This window comes from Neocloeon triangulifer, unplaced genomic scaffold (assembly GCF_031216515.1).
Source record: "Neocloeon triangulifer isolate White Clay Creek 2 clone unplaced genomic scaffold, ASM3121651v1 ptg000006l, whole genome shotgun sequence".
Classification (NCBI taxonomy): Eukaryota; Metazoa; Arthropoda; class Insecta; order Ephemeroptera; family Baetidae; genus Neocloeon; species Neocloeon triangulifer.
Genome location: NW_026775549.1, coordinates 368,540 through 382,583, shown reverse-complemented (window position 1 = coordinate 382,583; position 14,044 = coordinate 368,540). Strand labels below are relative to the sequence as shown.

General features: G+C 39.4%; 3 protein-coding genes across 7 annotated transcripts; 1 reads left to right on the top strand and 2 right to left on the bottom strand.

Moving 5' to 3' along the window:
- Positions 1 to 1,349: 1,349 nt before the first annotated feature.
- Positions 1,350 to 5,271, bottom strand: LOC132194320 (neurofilament heavy polypeptide-like). Its single transcript, XM_059615501.1, has 6 exons — positions 5,114 to 5,271; positions 4,310 to 4,419; positions 3,838 to 4,212; positions 3,487 to 3,785; positions 3,374 to 3,428; positions 1,350 to 3,306 (listed from the first exon to the last, which is right to left on the bottom strand). The coding sequence occupies exons 2-6, from the start codon at positions 4,407 to 4,409 to the stop codon at positions 1,670 to 1,672; spliced, it is 2,466 nt and encodes an 821-aa protein (XP_059471484.1). The 5' UTR covers positions 4,410 to 4,419; positions 5,114 to 5,271; the 3' UTR covers positions 1,350 to 1,669.
- Positions 5,272 to 5,360: 89 nt separating this feature from the next.
- Positions 5,361 to 9,836, top strand: LOC132194450 (zinc finger protein 665-like). Its single transcript, XM_059615722.1, has 8 exons — positions 5,361 to 5,567; positions 6,090 to 6,213; positions 6,289 to 6,617; positions 6,692 to 6,888; positions 6,944 to 7,090; positions 7,141 to 7,368; positions 7,426 to 8,883; positions 8,943 to 9,836. The coding sequence occupies exons 2-8, from the start codon at positions 6,167 to 6,169 to the stop codon at positions 9,411 to 9,413; spliced, it is 2,877 nt and encodes a 958-aa protein (XP_059471705.1). The 5' UTR covers positions 5,361 to 5,567; positions 6,090 to 6,166; the 3' UTR covers positions 9,414 to 9,836.
- On the bottom strand, positions 9,745 to 14,018 carry LOC132194451 (mothers against decapentaplegic homolog 4). 5 transcript variants are annotated; one of them, XM_059615725.1, is made up of 12 exons: positions 13,517 to 14,018; positions 13,317 to 13,463; positions 12,982 to 13,261; positions 12,529 to 12,927; positions 12,307 to 12,476; positions 11,997 to 12,246; positions 11,815 to 11,942; positions 11,629 to 11,765; positions 11,405 to 11,573; positions 11,207 to 11,354; positions 10,941 to 11,083; positions 9,745 to 10,265 (listed from the first exon to the last, which is right to left on the bottom strand). In XM_059615725.1, exons 2-12 carry the CDS (start codon positions 13,455 to 13,457, stop codon positions 10,185 to 10,187), a joined length of 2,046 nt encoding a protein of 681 aa, XP_059471708.1. In that variant the 5' UTR covers positions 13,458 to 13,463; positions 13,517 to 14,018; the 3' UTR covers positions 9,745 to 10,184. The 5 variants fall into 5 exon arrangements, with proteins under 5 accessions (XP_059471708.1, XP_059471709.1, XP_059471706.1 ...); XM_059615726.1 differs by having other exon boundaries at positions 11,213 to 11,354; positions 13,537 to 14,018; XM_059615723.1 differs by having other exon boundaries at positions 13,537 to 14,017.
- Positions 14,019 to 14,044: the final 26 nt, after the last annotated feature.

Sequence of the window (14,044 nt, the reverse complement as noted above, 5' to 3'; positions counted from 1 at the left end):
TTATTTAAAGAGTAAAGCGAATTAATTTTTTTGTTTTAACCGGTTTTAACTAAATAATAATGATCATAATAATAATAATAATAAATAGATACTTTTTTAGCATAAAAATTGCATTCAAAATTTTCAGTTATTGAAGTAAAAAAAAAAAAAATTAATTGTAAGATAATCATTATTAACATTGTTTTACTCTACGTATGAAATAACGTTTAAATTGATTTTTTTTATCGACAAGAGTAGAACATAATAATTATTTAAATATAATTCAATTAATGCTAAAAATTTTCTCCCCTAAATCGCCTGCCGTGACAACTAAAAACCTTTTATCATTAGCAATTCACATGCATAATATTAAAATCCGGCGCACCCCTGTTCGCATGTAAATTTTATGCTGGGTAACCTCTAACCACGGACAGACACAGGAAATGCATCTTAGGTTCTCCGGTTGTTGTGTTCTCCTCTTTTAACACACATCCAGCCGAGGCGTATTGAGTTACATCATTAAACCTTCATAACTCGGTGCGTGCTCTGATTTGTGTCTGCCGTGGGTATTAAATTATTAAATAACGAATCCACCATAGAACATCCTACACGATGCTGCACCGCCAGGTGGCTGCGTGCAGTGTGAAAGGAATCTCCCTCTCTCTCTCATCTCGTTTCTTGACGGAACAATCAAGGACGTGGCTCCATACAAAGACACACACAAGGGTCAACGCTCGATTATACTAATTTCTTTCAAAATTCGCCTTCCGCGTGCTCTATGCTCCTTTTTCAAAACATAAATCCCGCCGCAATCTCGATGGAAATTAAAATAAAAAGTTAAAAGAGCGTGAATTTTTCTTTTTTTTTAGGGCCGAAATTTGTCAAAACGTTTGTGGCCACTTTTTGCCGGCGGCTCTCGCAAAGTGGCATTCCAGCGCAAATTTATCAGCCGCTCTCTCGCGCACATGCATCCATCCACTTTGTATCCTTGATAATTGCACAAAGGGGCGAACGTGATATAAAAAGCGATGCTGCCGCTGCTGTTAACAACAGGAGGCTCCAGGCACCATAAACGCTGTATCGACCCCGCAACCCTCATCTCCTAACTTTTCATGTCTAAATCATTGCGTAGCGCCACTTGCTGGACCAGATAGACACGCGCAGCCCGAGATACAATTACTTATCTTTTAACTCACCGATTAATTAATAAATTATGAATAAAACCATTTGATAAAAATTTCTCCAGTGTTGATTCTTTTAATTTAATAATGTATTTTACTTGAGCACCAGCGTATTCTTTAAAAAAGCAAATTCAAAGTAACTTAAAAATATAGGCATTTAAATTTAAAGAAATAGATAAAAAAAATAATTAGGAAACTTTATTGAATTCCATTTTCTTGTAAATATTATAAGATTTTAGCAATTCTTGCATAATTCCAGATAATAATAATATATTGTTTGTATCGTTATAATAAAATTGCACGGTCCGAACTGGACGCTAATATTTCATTTAATTTTTGTTTATAATTGTGCAACTTTTCATACATTGTGTGATGGCTATTCTTTAAGTATATTTCTGAGCTAATGGCAAACTAAATTCTGGAATTCATTTACCACACATTTTAAGAATTAAGGATATAAATTGGTCACTCTCTCTTTAGGAACAGAACAGGTTGCACTTACAGCTGCATCACTTCTTCTTGCCAATTTGGCCACGCTGCAGCATTCCAGATTGCATTCCCATATTCATGCCAGGTCTCCAAGTTATATCGTCATCAATGGGCCCTTCCGACAAAGGAGATTCTTCGTAGCTTTTGTTTTGCTGATGGCGAAGACTCATTTTCTTCTCCTTGCAAGGCTCGGGGCGAGTAACAGGCTTCTTGTAGATGTGCTGACGGCTGGTGCCTTCCAAGGGATCCTCTAGTGACAGTCTATGGAGGAAGCTCTTCATGTCGTCATTAGTCTCTGTTGGTCCATCTGATGACGCTTCAAGGCTCATTTTTTCAGCTTTGATTTGCTCCAAATTCAACATATTTGACACTGTCATCTCTGAGATAATCTGTATGTCCTCATCAATGACTATCCCTAGCTCCCTCTTCTTGGACATAGGCATTGGTCTCACTTTCTTAGGCACAGGTACAGCTGAATTATAGCATTTCTGTTTTTCAACCTTGCCAGCTTGGTTTTTAAATATTTTGGGCTCTGATTCTTCTTTCTCTGGCTGCTTTGGTTCTTCTTTCTCTGGAGGCTTTGGTTCTTCTTTCTCTGGCGGCTTTCGAGCTTCTTCCTCGGGTGACTTTGGTTTTTCTTCTTCAGCATCAGTCTTCACAGCCAGTTTCCTGCATTTAGGACCTGGCTTGTATTTCTGCTTTTTTTGAGGGACCTGCCTCTCAGCCTTTTGGCTCTCATCATTTTCAATCACTTTATTGTCAGACATCTCATTTCCATTGATTGCGAGTGGCAAGACATTTTGAGATACAGGTTCTTCTTCCTTGTCAGTGTTGGCCAAACAATTAACACCAATCGGCTTGGTTGATAAAGGAAATTTTCCATTCATTTGCAAATTTGGTTTTGGGAGTTTAGCATGCATCACGTCTTCCATTTTCTCATTTGTAGTATCCACAGAAGGGCCACCATTTGGTTCATCTTTTTTGGGCATTAATTTTTTGCGTCTGTAAGTAACTTTTTCAGGTTTTGGAGAACCTTTGCTTTTCACATACGTCTTGTTGAGAATCTTACCAGGAGGACTCTTATTGCCAAACATTTTCACTTTCAATTGGTTTGAGGGTTTCTTCTGTGCATTAAGCTTCTTAGGAGTTGGTTTTACTTTGGGGGTTTTCTTGATGTCTTTGAAGATGTTGTCAATATCGTCATCATCCAATTGATTTTCCTCGTCACCACTCAAAGAATTTATGGAGCCAGTGTTTTTATTTTTTTGCTTCACAGGCTTTGGTGATGGCGAATTTTCACTTTCAGTGTTCGAGTCCAGCTTCAGTGGCTTCAATTTTATTTGCACCTGCATAGGAGTGAGGACCTTTATCAACTCCTGGTCAGTCAACTTCTTTTTGATAGTAGGCGAAGAAGAACTTTTATTGTTTTCCTGTTCACCATTTTGGTCTTTCTTCTGGTATCTTGCTGATGGGCTTGGAATTGGAGTTATGGACATGCTGCTTGAGGCCTTTCTTGTAGGTGTAGCAACAGATAATCTGGATAAAGGACCACAGGATTTGTCGGAACAGAGATTCTCGATGATCACTTGACAGGGGGAGGACAATTGGAGTTGCTGTTGATTTAGACTCCTGCCATTTACAGCCTTAGACGTGGTTGCTAAAAATTTTAAGAAGACGTGTTAGCACAACTGCACAAGCAAAAATAAAATTATGGCTTTGCTAACCTAGAGGTGAGAGTCTCATTCTCTTCGCAGGTGAAGCAGTGGTTTTGATTGAATGCTATAATTAAAATTTGTACTTAGAATAAGATTTTTTTGACTACAAATATTTTTTATACCTGTAACACAGGAACAGAAAGCGTCAGTTCAGCAACTCTCTGACTAGGCATATTTGGTGACTTGGTAAAAGTTTGATTAGCAGGTCTAGAATTTTCACTTGTGTGGGAATTATCAGTCTGGGTAGTGTCATCAGAATGGCCAGAATGAGACATGTCGTTGGTATCAGTATCCGAATCAGTAGTGGTATCATCTACTTCATCAAGTCCGGCAAGGGCCGATTGTGGAGGCTGTAGCCGATGGAGAGAAACCACAGGGTTCCCCAGCACAAGACCGTATTTCATGGGCCTCACTCTGTTAACTGTTCAAGACAGATTTTTTTAATTTAAACAAAACTTAACATTTAAACATACCTCTAGCCCGCTTCCGAGGCACCTTATTTTGCTTGGGTGGATTATCGTCTGGCAAAGTGATGTTGTTGAGGATCCCCAGATTTTCTAAATTTTCAACATCAAAGTTTGCAATAGATGAGTTTAGGTTCTCAAATCTGCCAAAAGCTTTGGATATGTCCTTGTAAATGCCAGGAACCACTTGCTGCATGTTTTTCAGAACAGTGATGGTGGTGTTGTATTTTTCCACCAGTCGTTTATAAGCATGTTTTGCTTGATTGCATGCCACTACCAGCTTTCTGTTTGTGTCTCTCAAGGTGCGAGTTTCCAGTCTCTTCTTGTTCAGCTGCCGTGCCAGTGATCTATTGTTTGCCAGCAAATGAATCTTACTGTGGGAAACTGAAATATCACAGAATTATTAAAATCTTTTATACTCTTCCATGATTTAATATTAGATATTATTATATAAGTAAATATTAAAGTTAATTTAAATTACCTGAACCAACAGACACAATGGAACAGTTTGAGCCCTTCCGCTCATTTATATTTGGTGGAGTAGTCAAAGGTTTTTTACTTTGCTGACGACCCATTGCCATCGCAATGTACCTGAAATCCAAATACTAGATAAAAACATCAGCATTCTGAATCATCAAAATGGATTGCTTTTGATAGTAGCAATTGGCAATGGAATACAAATAAAGCCGCAACATGTATGATATCGGTCCATATTTTTTTCAAAAAAATTTGATTGGGGTCAAACATAAAAAAATCATAGTGAAATAGCGCTCCATTTTGAAGATTTCACTTTATTTCATGCACAGCGAGGACTAAAATGGTCTAAATTATGTATCAAGTTATCAACTATCAAATTTCGCAAAAAATAATCAAGATAAAAATTTCTTAACGAGACATGTACCATGTACCGTTATTCGCTATTATTAATGACAATGTTGTCAATGATGTGAGATATGAGACGGCAAAAACCACGTGTTTTGGGGTTTTCCTCGATTTCGTCTTTCTGTCAAAATTTAGTACATACATAGTAGTTTATGCCTGGTCTACACACTGCACGGTCTTGAGCTTGACTTTTTTTAAAACCACCAGACATGAAGCTGCGTGGTTCATTTTAAACGTGCCGTGAGCCGTGACATGCCTTGTCTAACTGTGATATCCCAACAAAACATAAAATTGCAAAATTGCGTTCAATTTTGAATACCACTGCCACTCTATCTGCCAATAAGTTTGGATTTGCAAAAAAAATCAAGATCAAAGCTCTTGAACTCTTGAAGAACTTCATTACCTGTCTAGTAGGTCGCAACTTTCAAAATATCAATCGAATCTAATCATTCCGAAGAAACTAAGACGTGAATTTGTTGCTTGCTTTGCTTCCATACTTCGGTGATTCAGTCTCGTTTTCTAGTTTTCTCTTTTCGTTCCGGTTCCAAGGCCGTCAAATCGTACAACCAACCGTTCAACATTGCCATTGCATTGAATATTGAATTGTGTTGGCAACGCCGCAAAAAGCTCTCCGCCCCCCTAAATTCAGGATCCTTGAAAAGAACAACAAAACAAACCTCGCCTTCAACAATGGTCAATGGAAGAGAATTAAATATCATAGAAGAAATAATTAGTGTTTTACAAAGAGTTGACTGTTAATTTTCAAGATCAGATAGCTGTGTGCAATATTTAGAATATTGTAGCTTCGAAAAGTTGAGTTATAAAATCAACTTTTCAGTAAGGAAGTGACTGAAGAGGTATGAAATACTAATGCAATTTGAGATGCAAAAAAATATATTTTTGTCACAGCCAGCATTTGAACTTAACAAAAGTAAAAAGTTACAATTTTCTAATTAATAAATTGTGTGCGCCTTAAATATTAAAAAATAATAAACACATATGTATATTCATTTTTTTCCGTAATATTATGTATTTAGTAAAGTTCTAATTTTTATTTTTGAAGAAGTTGACACTCGAGGAGATGGTCATGGAAATGAAGAAATCGGGCTTTTCCTCGTTGTAAAATTTTTTTTATTTAAAAACAAATGGCTCTACCAGTTTCAGTCACGGTCTGCGACCTTATTTTGAGCAAACGCGCTGCTCGCTGACTAATACAAGAGCCATTTGTTTCTGAATAAAAACAATTTTTACAACGAGGAAAAGCCCGATTTCTTCATTTCTAAAAATTTTCTGCACATGTAATGCATAATATGATAATAATACATCTTGTTTTGGATTATGTAATGTATTAACATTTTAATAATACATATTTCTTTCAGATTAATACGTAAACAGCAACATTTAATTTCTGTTACCAACATGTACGACTTGATGAAAATTTGGATAATTCAAGCAAATGGCTAAAACCAGCAAGGCGATGTTTTGCTCTATACCTACCTGCAGGTTGGCTTGTTAACTGTTTACTTTTTTACTGTAAATGATAAATGTATTAAATGTATCTCCTTTTATGTCCATTAGGTTTCACATGCCTCTGGATCTGAATGACATTCAGCTTCAGCAACTTGCGTTTTTCTGCTTTCCGGAGAATGAGTACCTAAAAAGTCTGTGGGCAGAGAAGTGCAGCATTAGTCCAACAGATGAGAGCCAGATTTGCTCGCTGCATTTCACAGAAAATGACTTTGAAACTATTCACTCAGAGTTCCTAAACTTCGCTCCAAAAAAAGTTTTAAAGAAAGATGCTGTGCCGAACATAAATTTGCCCAACAACATGCTCTGCGGAACAGTCGTAATTTTAAATCAACAACTTGCAGGCAATGTTTCAACGGTTTCTGTCGTTTCCCATAGAGGTATTTTTTTTTTTATTCTATATGGCGCTGTATTGTTTTGTCTTTTTGCACATTAATTAAAAACTTTTTTTTAGACTGGCACATTGACAAAAGTGGGGCTGACGAGGGTTCTCTCAGCAATGCCTTGATCTCTAATGCAAAGCCTCCAGAAGTGTGGGAGTTGTGTAGGATGTGCGCTGGCACAAGTGAAAATATGATTCCAATATTCAATGATGATGGATCTGATAAAGATAATATTTCACTAAAATTAAAGCACATGTTCTCACTTAATGTAAGTCACAATTTGGCAAGCCAATCTCCACTTCTTCATCTCTTTAAAATTTTAGGTCTGTGCAAATGACGCTCTTCCAGTTCGACTTTGCAGTCAGTGCCTGATGGACTTGAATTTTTGCCACCAAACAGCTTTGAAATGTGCCCAAGCAGATGCCACATTAAGGTGTCTAATGGAAGCTGAATCTGTCAGTGCCAACCAGGTTATTTTCAATTTTATTTTCCTTGGTTTATAATAATAAAATTGAAATAGGACGTTGGTGGTGATTGGCAACTCCATGATGATGTGCCCCATGAAATACATGATGCTAACAAGCATGGCTGGCAGAGTCAAGTTTTAGAGCCGTCAACGTGGAGTAGAGAAAATGAAGTGCAGCATTTGCCAGGAATCTCTCCTCAGCAGCTAAGTGTTGCTGAATCAATTGTTTTGAAAGATAGGGTCAACGAAACAACAATGATAACCACTGGAATTTCCAGAGAAGTAGCTAACTATTTGTCAAAAATGTGATGAATGTTTCTGATACTCTGAATTTTGCAGCCTTCGGTTGTACTTACACTTCAGCCATCAAATGACAATGCTGCAAGGCAAACTAGGCTTGCAAGTTCAAGATTGAGGAAAGAAGAAAACCTGATCATTAACGATTCACACGCCTCTGTACAGGGAAAACCTGTGGAAAATTTGGAAAACGTACCACTTCGAGATCGACTACGCAATAAGAATCGGAAGAAAACATCTATTTTGTCATGCTCAACCTGCAAAAAGACATTTGAAACTGAAGTTGATCTGAAAGAACATCTTCGCAACACCCACCAAAAGTATCAGTGCAAAGATTGTGAAGAACTATTTGACTCAAAAGAGGCAGCAGAAAAGCACGCTGTCTCTCCTCACAACATTCCTTGCCTCCACTGCAAAGAGACTTTTGCCTCTCGGAGCTTGCTGAATGCGCACACAGAAGTGGAGCATATAACCAAAAAACCATTTGTTTGCTTGGACTGCGGATTAGATTTTGCAGCTAAAACCAGTCTTAGAGTACATATGAAAAATCACACCGGCAAACGAATAACTGTCTGTGATATTTGCGGCAAATCGTTCCGCACATGCGATGCATTGAGGCAGCACAAATTTGTGCACATGACCGACGAGGAGAAAAAGAACATGGGCTTCCCTTGCACTATGTGCGACAAAAAATTTTCCAGGCGCACCAAACTGGAGTACCACATGCGGCGGCACACAGGAGAGAGACACTTCACTTGCACAATTTGCTCCAAATCATTCCACGATTCTGTCCGTCTTAAAGCACATACCGAGAGGCACAGCACAGACAAAAAGTTCAAGTGCGACGAGTGTGGATCTGGTTTTGTTTGTAAAAGATACCTGACCAACCACAAATCTCGCTATCACCGCCGTCGGGAAGTCATCCGCTGCTCAGTTTGCTCGATAGTACTTCCATCGGCTGAAGAAGCCATGACTCACCACAGAGAGCACACTGCCGAGGAAGTGGCTAAAAGCGGCACATCAGACCCTTACACCCAATCCTATGACCATCACTGCAGGCAATGCTGCGAATATTTTCCCAGTAAAGAGTTGCTTAGTGCGCACAAGGCAAAAATGCATGTGAGAGGACGCATGAAAGTGCAGGCTCCTGTGGATATCACGGAGCTGATAAAGCAAGTCGACTGCACGGTCTGTGGTAAGAAGTTGTGGGGTCAAGGAAGTCTGAAGAGACACATGAGCACCCACGCCAGTACGAGACCAGAACGAATTTTTCAGTGTGAGTTTTGCGCCAAGATGTTTGCCCAAAGAGCTCAACTGGTGGTGCACATCAGAACGCATACTGGAGAACGACCTCACCGTTGCTCCTTCTGTGGAAAAGGGTTTATCACCGGCCAGAGTTTGATCAAGCATGAGAGAATACACACAGGAGAAACTCCATTCCACTGCTCTCAATGTCCCAAGGCGTTTCGAAGCAAGGAGAATCTCATTCTGCACCAAAAGGTAATCTAAAATACTTAAATTAAAATGTTTCTTTTTTAATAATTTTTCCCTTTTTTCAGACACATTTGGGTTTAAAACCATTTGAATGCCATTATTGCCACAAAAGCTTTGGTCGCCAAATCCATCTGCAGCTTCATTTACGGACCCACACCGGTGAAAGACCGTACGTCTGTGATGTTTGTGGCCGAGCTTTTGCACAAGGTGGAGACATGAGGCGCCACAGACTTACTCACACTGGTGAACGAGCATACAAATGCAGTGTTTGCTGCTTCTCGAGCAACAAAAGAAAAACACTGAGGGATCATGAGGCGTCAGCACACGGAAAGAGACCTGTGGAGCAAAATGTGGCAACTCCTATCATTAGCGAACCTGTCATAGCACAACCTGTTGCAACAGTAATTGAGCCTTTGATGCCTCAGCAATTGGCACCTGCTCCTCAGCAGTATGCTTCCAACATAATAATGCAGGACTCAAGAGCTGTTATGTTCTTGAATGCACCAGAAATTCACAAGAATTGGGGAGATAATTAAGAAATTATTTGCACATAAATTCCAAAAATGAATATTGATTCAAAAAGTTTAGAAGACAAGATTTAAAACATAATTCATTCCTTTGTTTAGGAAACTAGGTAGTCTGAATAATCCACTAGAAAGAAATAAGTGTCTTATAGTTAGTATCGTAGATAAAAATTGCAAAAGATTGTGTATTTAAAATATCTGATAGACATAATATGCATTGTCATCTTAAATGAATTTTTTATTTTTATTTTACCATTTAAGGATAATTTGCATAGCTTACATAGTCTTCCATTGTTCGGTGATCTGTATGTTTTTGAGATCAATAAAATAAAACACCATCATATTGAACTTTTCATACGAGTGTATTAAATAGCTTAAAGTAATTCTGTTGCTTACAAGAATAAAAGTTGAAAAATAATTGGGCCACTCAAAAAAGTTGTATGTGTACTTTTTGTTTCAAAACAGCTGTTCACAATATTTTTATTGCACATTTTTCTTAATGTTATAAGCATCACTACCCTAGTCAATGTTCTAAGCTTCTAAAAGTATGATCATATGCTACAGTCAATGTCTATTATTTGTCTGTTAAAATTATTATAAAATTTTATAACAAAATTTTGGAATTTCACAAATGACAAGACCACATGAAAATATTTCCAAAAATTTATCTAGCTACCATTATCATAGTTTTTGCAAAGAGATGAATTAGACAAATTCTTATAATCTTCCGAAACCAAGGCTTCATAATGAAGAATGGCTTCTCCCAATACTCCATTGATAGCTTCAATCAATTCCTCTGGCACCATCAATTGGCATTGTGTGGAGAACTTCGTCGAGGAGCTGAAGAGCTCTGTGCAAATGCACCTGCGGAAGTACACAATAGAGATTATATTGGGAAACATTCACTAGAGAATTCCCTCCCGGGAGGACTTTTGTCACGAGAGGATAGTGGCGGAACAAATTTTGGATCGGCTCTAAAAATTTAGCACTTGGAAGCGGTAGGAAATTTTAGTTTATCCCAGCCGGCGCGTTTTTCTCACCTAGCATATCAGCCGTTACAAATAAAATTCATTTTCTTGTCGTTAACTTTCTAGGTTTGGATTTTCTGGATGAGGAAAAAAATTACATGATGACTTTTTTAAGAAATACAATTATGACATCACACACATTTTCCAGAATTTTGATTGATTAAATTTTCACTTTTAAAATTAATTTCCATTGCATGTTTTACTTCAATCAACTTTTGAAAAGTTCTTGACATAAATTAAAAAAATTAGTTAATTGAATATTTAATTAAATATTAAATTGTTTTAAAAATTTAAAACAAAACCCAGGCCGGAAAAAAATGTAAAAGTGGTTTAAGTTAAAAAAAAATCCTCGTTCAGAACGCTTGGAGGCGTTCTCCAATGCCCGTGACCGAGCGAGGCTCTCCGAGACGTTCTCCGAGGCCCTAAACCGTGCGAGACGCTCCGAGACATTCTCCGATGCCCCCCCCCCCCATTATTTATTACATTCTAAGAATTTAAAAGAAAAACTTACTTCAATCCAACACGGTGTTTCTTTGATTGAGCCTCGAGGGTAATCTGGGCCCCAGCCTTTCACAAAGCTGAGCCGTAAAATGCATAATCGTCTTAGGTCGTCAACACCAATGCCTACAGCGGCACTTAGACCTACGCGAATATCTAACATTAGTTTGGAGCTGATCTTAGGACGAAAAGATTGAGAGTGAAAAACAAAAGAAATTTTATATAATCAGTTTTTGAAGAAAGATGAGAGGAAAATAAAAATAATTAAAATGACATTACTCTTACTTAGCCTGGCAGGGGCAATGCCACCGGCTGCCATATGTCCAGGAATTTGCCCTGCAACTGCAGCTGCCGTCACAGCAGCTGCTGTTTGGGCATTCGCAGCTTGCTGCTGCATTTCTTGGTGACACTGCCGCAGATCAAAAACCTATTAATGAGAATAAGTTTCAATGTTTTAACAATGAGGGTCAATATCACTTTAATGTATGCAGTGGGGTAAATTTTGTGAACAGCATCTCCAGGAGTTCTGCCGGCTTCCCTGTCCAAGTAATAGCTCTGCACAAAAACGGAGTGGTCACTTAGACAGCGCAGCCAGACATCACCTTCTCCAATGAGATCAAGTTGCACACCTTTGCCTATGTGTAACCTGTGGAAAAAACCATAATTTGAACTGCGTTTTATTATAATAGCTTCAAGGTTACCTGGCCTTTTCACTTTGATCTGTTCGATGGACATTACTCAGTGCTCCCAAACAAAATCTGTGTCCACCCGAGGGGTCAACATAGCCGTCAACAGTAACATTTGGACAGTTCGAAGGGACTTTAAAAGTCTCACCAACCTAAATTGAATATTTAGGAAGTCTTAAATAAACATTTCATAAATTAAACCTGGGTGTCAAGCTCAAAGTAGGCAATGGAACACCAATATTCAGGTGCAGGCTGCGTAGAGAGCATACGAAGGGCATTTGTCGCAGGCGCAGCTACGGTGGTGGCAGGCGAAGAGCTATCAGGGCTCCCTGTAAGCAATTTGAGTTTGAATTTTGTATAATCAGCAAATTAGTCAGGCATACAGTATCCTGGCAGAGGGGAGCGAATCTCAGATTGCTGTGGGGGCTGCATACTTTGAGTGTAAGTCAAGGTGTTGCTGCCCGTCCATGTGGCCTGGCTGCCAGTAAAGGTTGCCGTTTGAGATGTGCCTTGAATGCCAGGAGTCACCCTTTGTTGCTGCGCAGGTGGCTGTACCTGCGGAGGTTGCGGCTGAATTGATGTGCTGGTGGGCTTCTGAGTATTTGGTGCCATTGACTGTGTCACAGATGCAACCTAGAGATTTTTTTTTTAAATTAGCAATGCTAAATCCATCATGCAATTTAGAACTACTACTTGAGTAGGGTGACTTTGGTGTGTCTGCTGGAGTGGTTGTGAAATATTTGCAACTGGCTGTGCTGGCTGAGTTACTGGCGGAACAACACTAGATGTGCTGGGGAATCCGTTTTGGTGCAGACGAGGCTGCGGAACCGAACTTATTGAGCTACTACTTTGGCTGCCAGAATCTAAAGAAATGCTGATTTTAATTAACTTCTTTTTATCTTAATCAAAGCATACTTATGAGATTGCAAGGGACAATGCCCGCGGACTGCCTCTGCTGTGGAGGCTCCACAGGAATGGATGAGGGTGAGGCCACCCCTTCAGAGCCAGAATAGAAACCACTATTACTAGATGGCTGTTGAGGGGACACGACCGACTCGACAGATGCAGGACCAACCACTGGGCTCTGCAACATTGGAGGTGGACCTCTGGGAGTTGCAGAGAGACTGATGGCCTGTGGCGGCGGTATAATTTGATACTGAGACTGCGGTGGATGATGCTGGACAGTCTGAGCTACTAGGGCTTGGTTTACAGTCTCGGTGTCTACATCCATTCCACTAGGGCCGCCTGCCGAGTACTCATCTTTCAACAAACGGCTGGGTCCTCCAGAGGACTGAAGAGTAAGGCCTGATAGGTCTAACAAATTTAAGGGTGGTGAGAAAATATTAAATTATCAAAAGGAAAAAATACCAATGCCTGGAGAAACCACTCTCTCGTAGTGGTAGGGGTTGACGCAGACAGAGTCACATTTTAGATCAAAAGCAAACTGACAGAATTTCACATGTTTCAGTTCATTTTTGTGCAGATCAGGCCAACGCCATATGCGTGCGTATATTACATGAGGAAAACCCTTTCTGCCTGCAACCTGCAGGCGCCCATCCAGAGTTCTTGGTATGGTCACACACTTGCTGGGGTGTGCGCCGTTTGTGGTTATCGCTGTGATCAAGCTGTCTAGCTCATCCCTTTTTTCCTATAAATAAAAATTAGAAATTGATTTATATAGAGAATGTAATTTTTCTCCCTACCTTCAGCTTCTTAACAAGGCTTTCGATCGCCCTTTTAGAAAACCCTTCAGATTCTCCACCCTGGCGATGGCACATTAAAGAGTGGACGATACTCAAACAAGCATCGGCGGAGGTGGGTGCTGTGGAGGGAATGGTGGCCATCGTGACCTGAGAAAGATTAAAATTGAAAACATCAGTTTAAGTATGTTCTATGTTCAAACTTTTTAAGTTATTTGCCGACCTTAAATGTTTACAGCAAATTAGCAAGTGAATAAACACAAGACAGAGATGAAAGCTCTTCTTATCGCGGTTACATTCACGAAATGATGTTTTTCTCTGGCTCAACAGTCTTATGCTGGGCACCAGATAATGCGAAACAAATGCATCATTTAGATTTTACGCCATGAGCAGGGGTTTTCCGCCACCATCAGATTCACATAGCCGCAGTTTAAATTACGAATGCTGCAAAATATTTCTCAGCGTCTCCGAGTCTCATTCTTGTCTGGTGCAAAGTTTGCCGATTCAAACCGCTTCTCCAAAATTCCGAAATTTTTTGATGCGATCAAAAAGCAATGAATTCCGAAAATTTCAGCAAAAATTTTTAAGACACAAACAACCCTCACACACAAAATGGCAAACAATAACAAATGGGCATTTTTTCGCACTGAAAAACTGGTCCAAAGCTTTCCTCCTTGCGAGGTTGCTCCGTTTGCTCGTCTCAAGTCGCACGTCGCACGCGCAGACAAGGA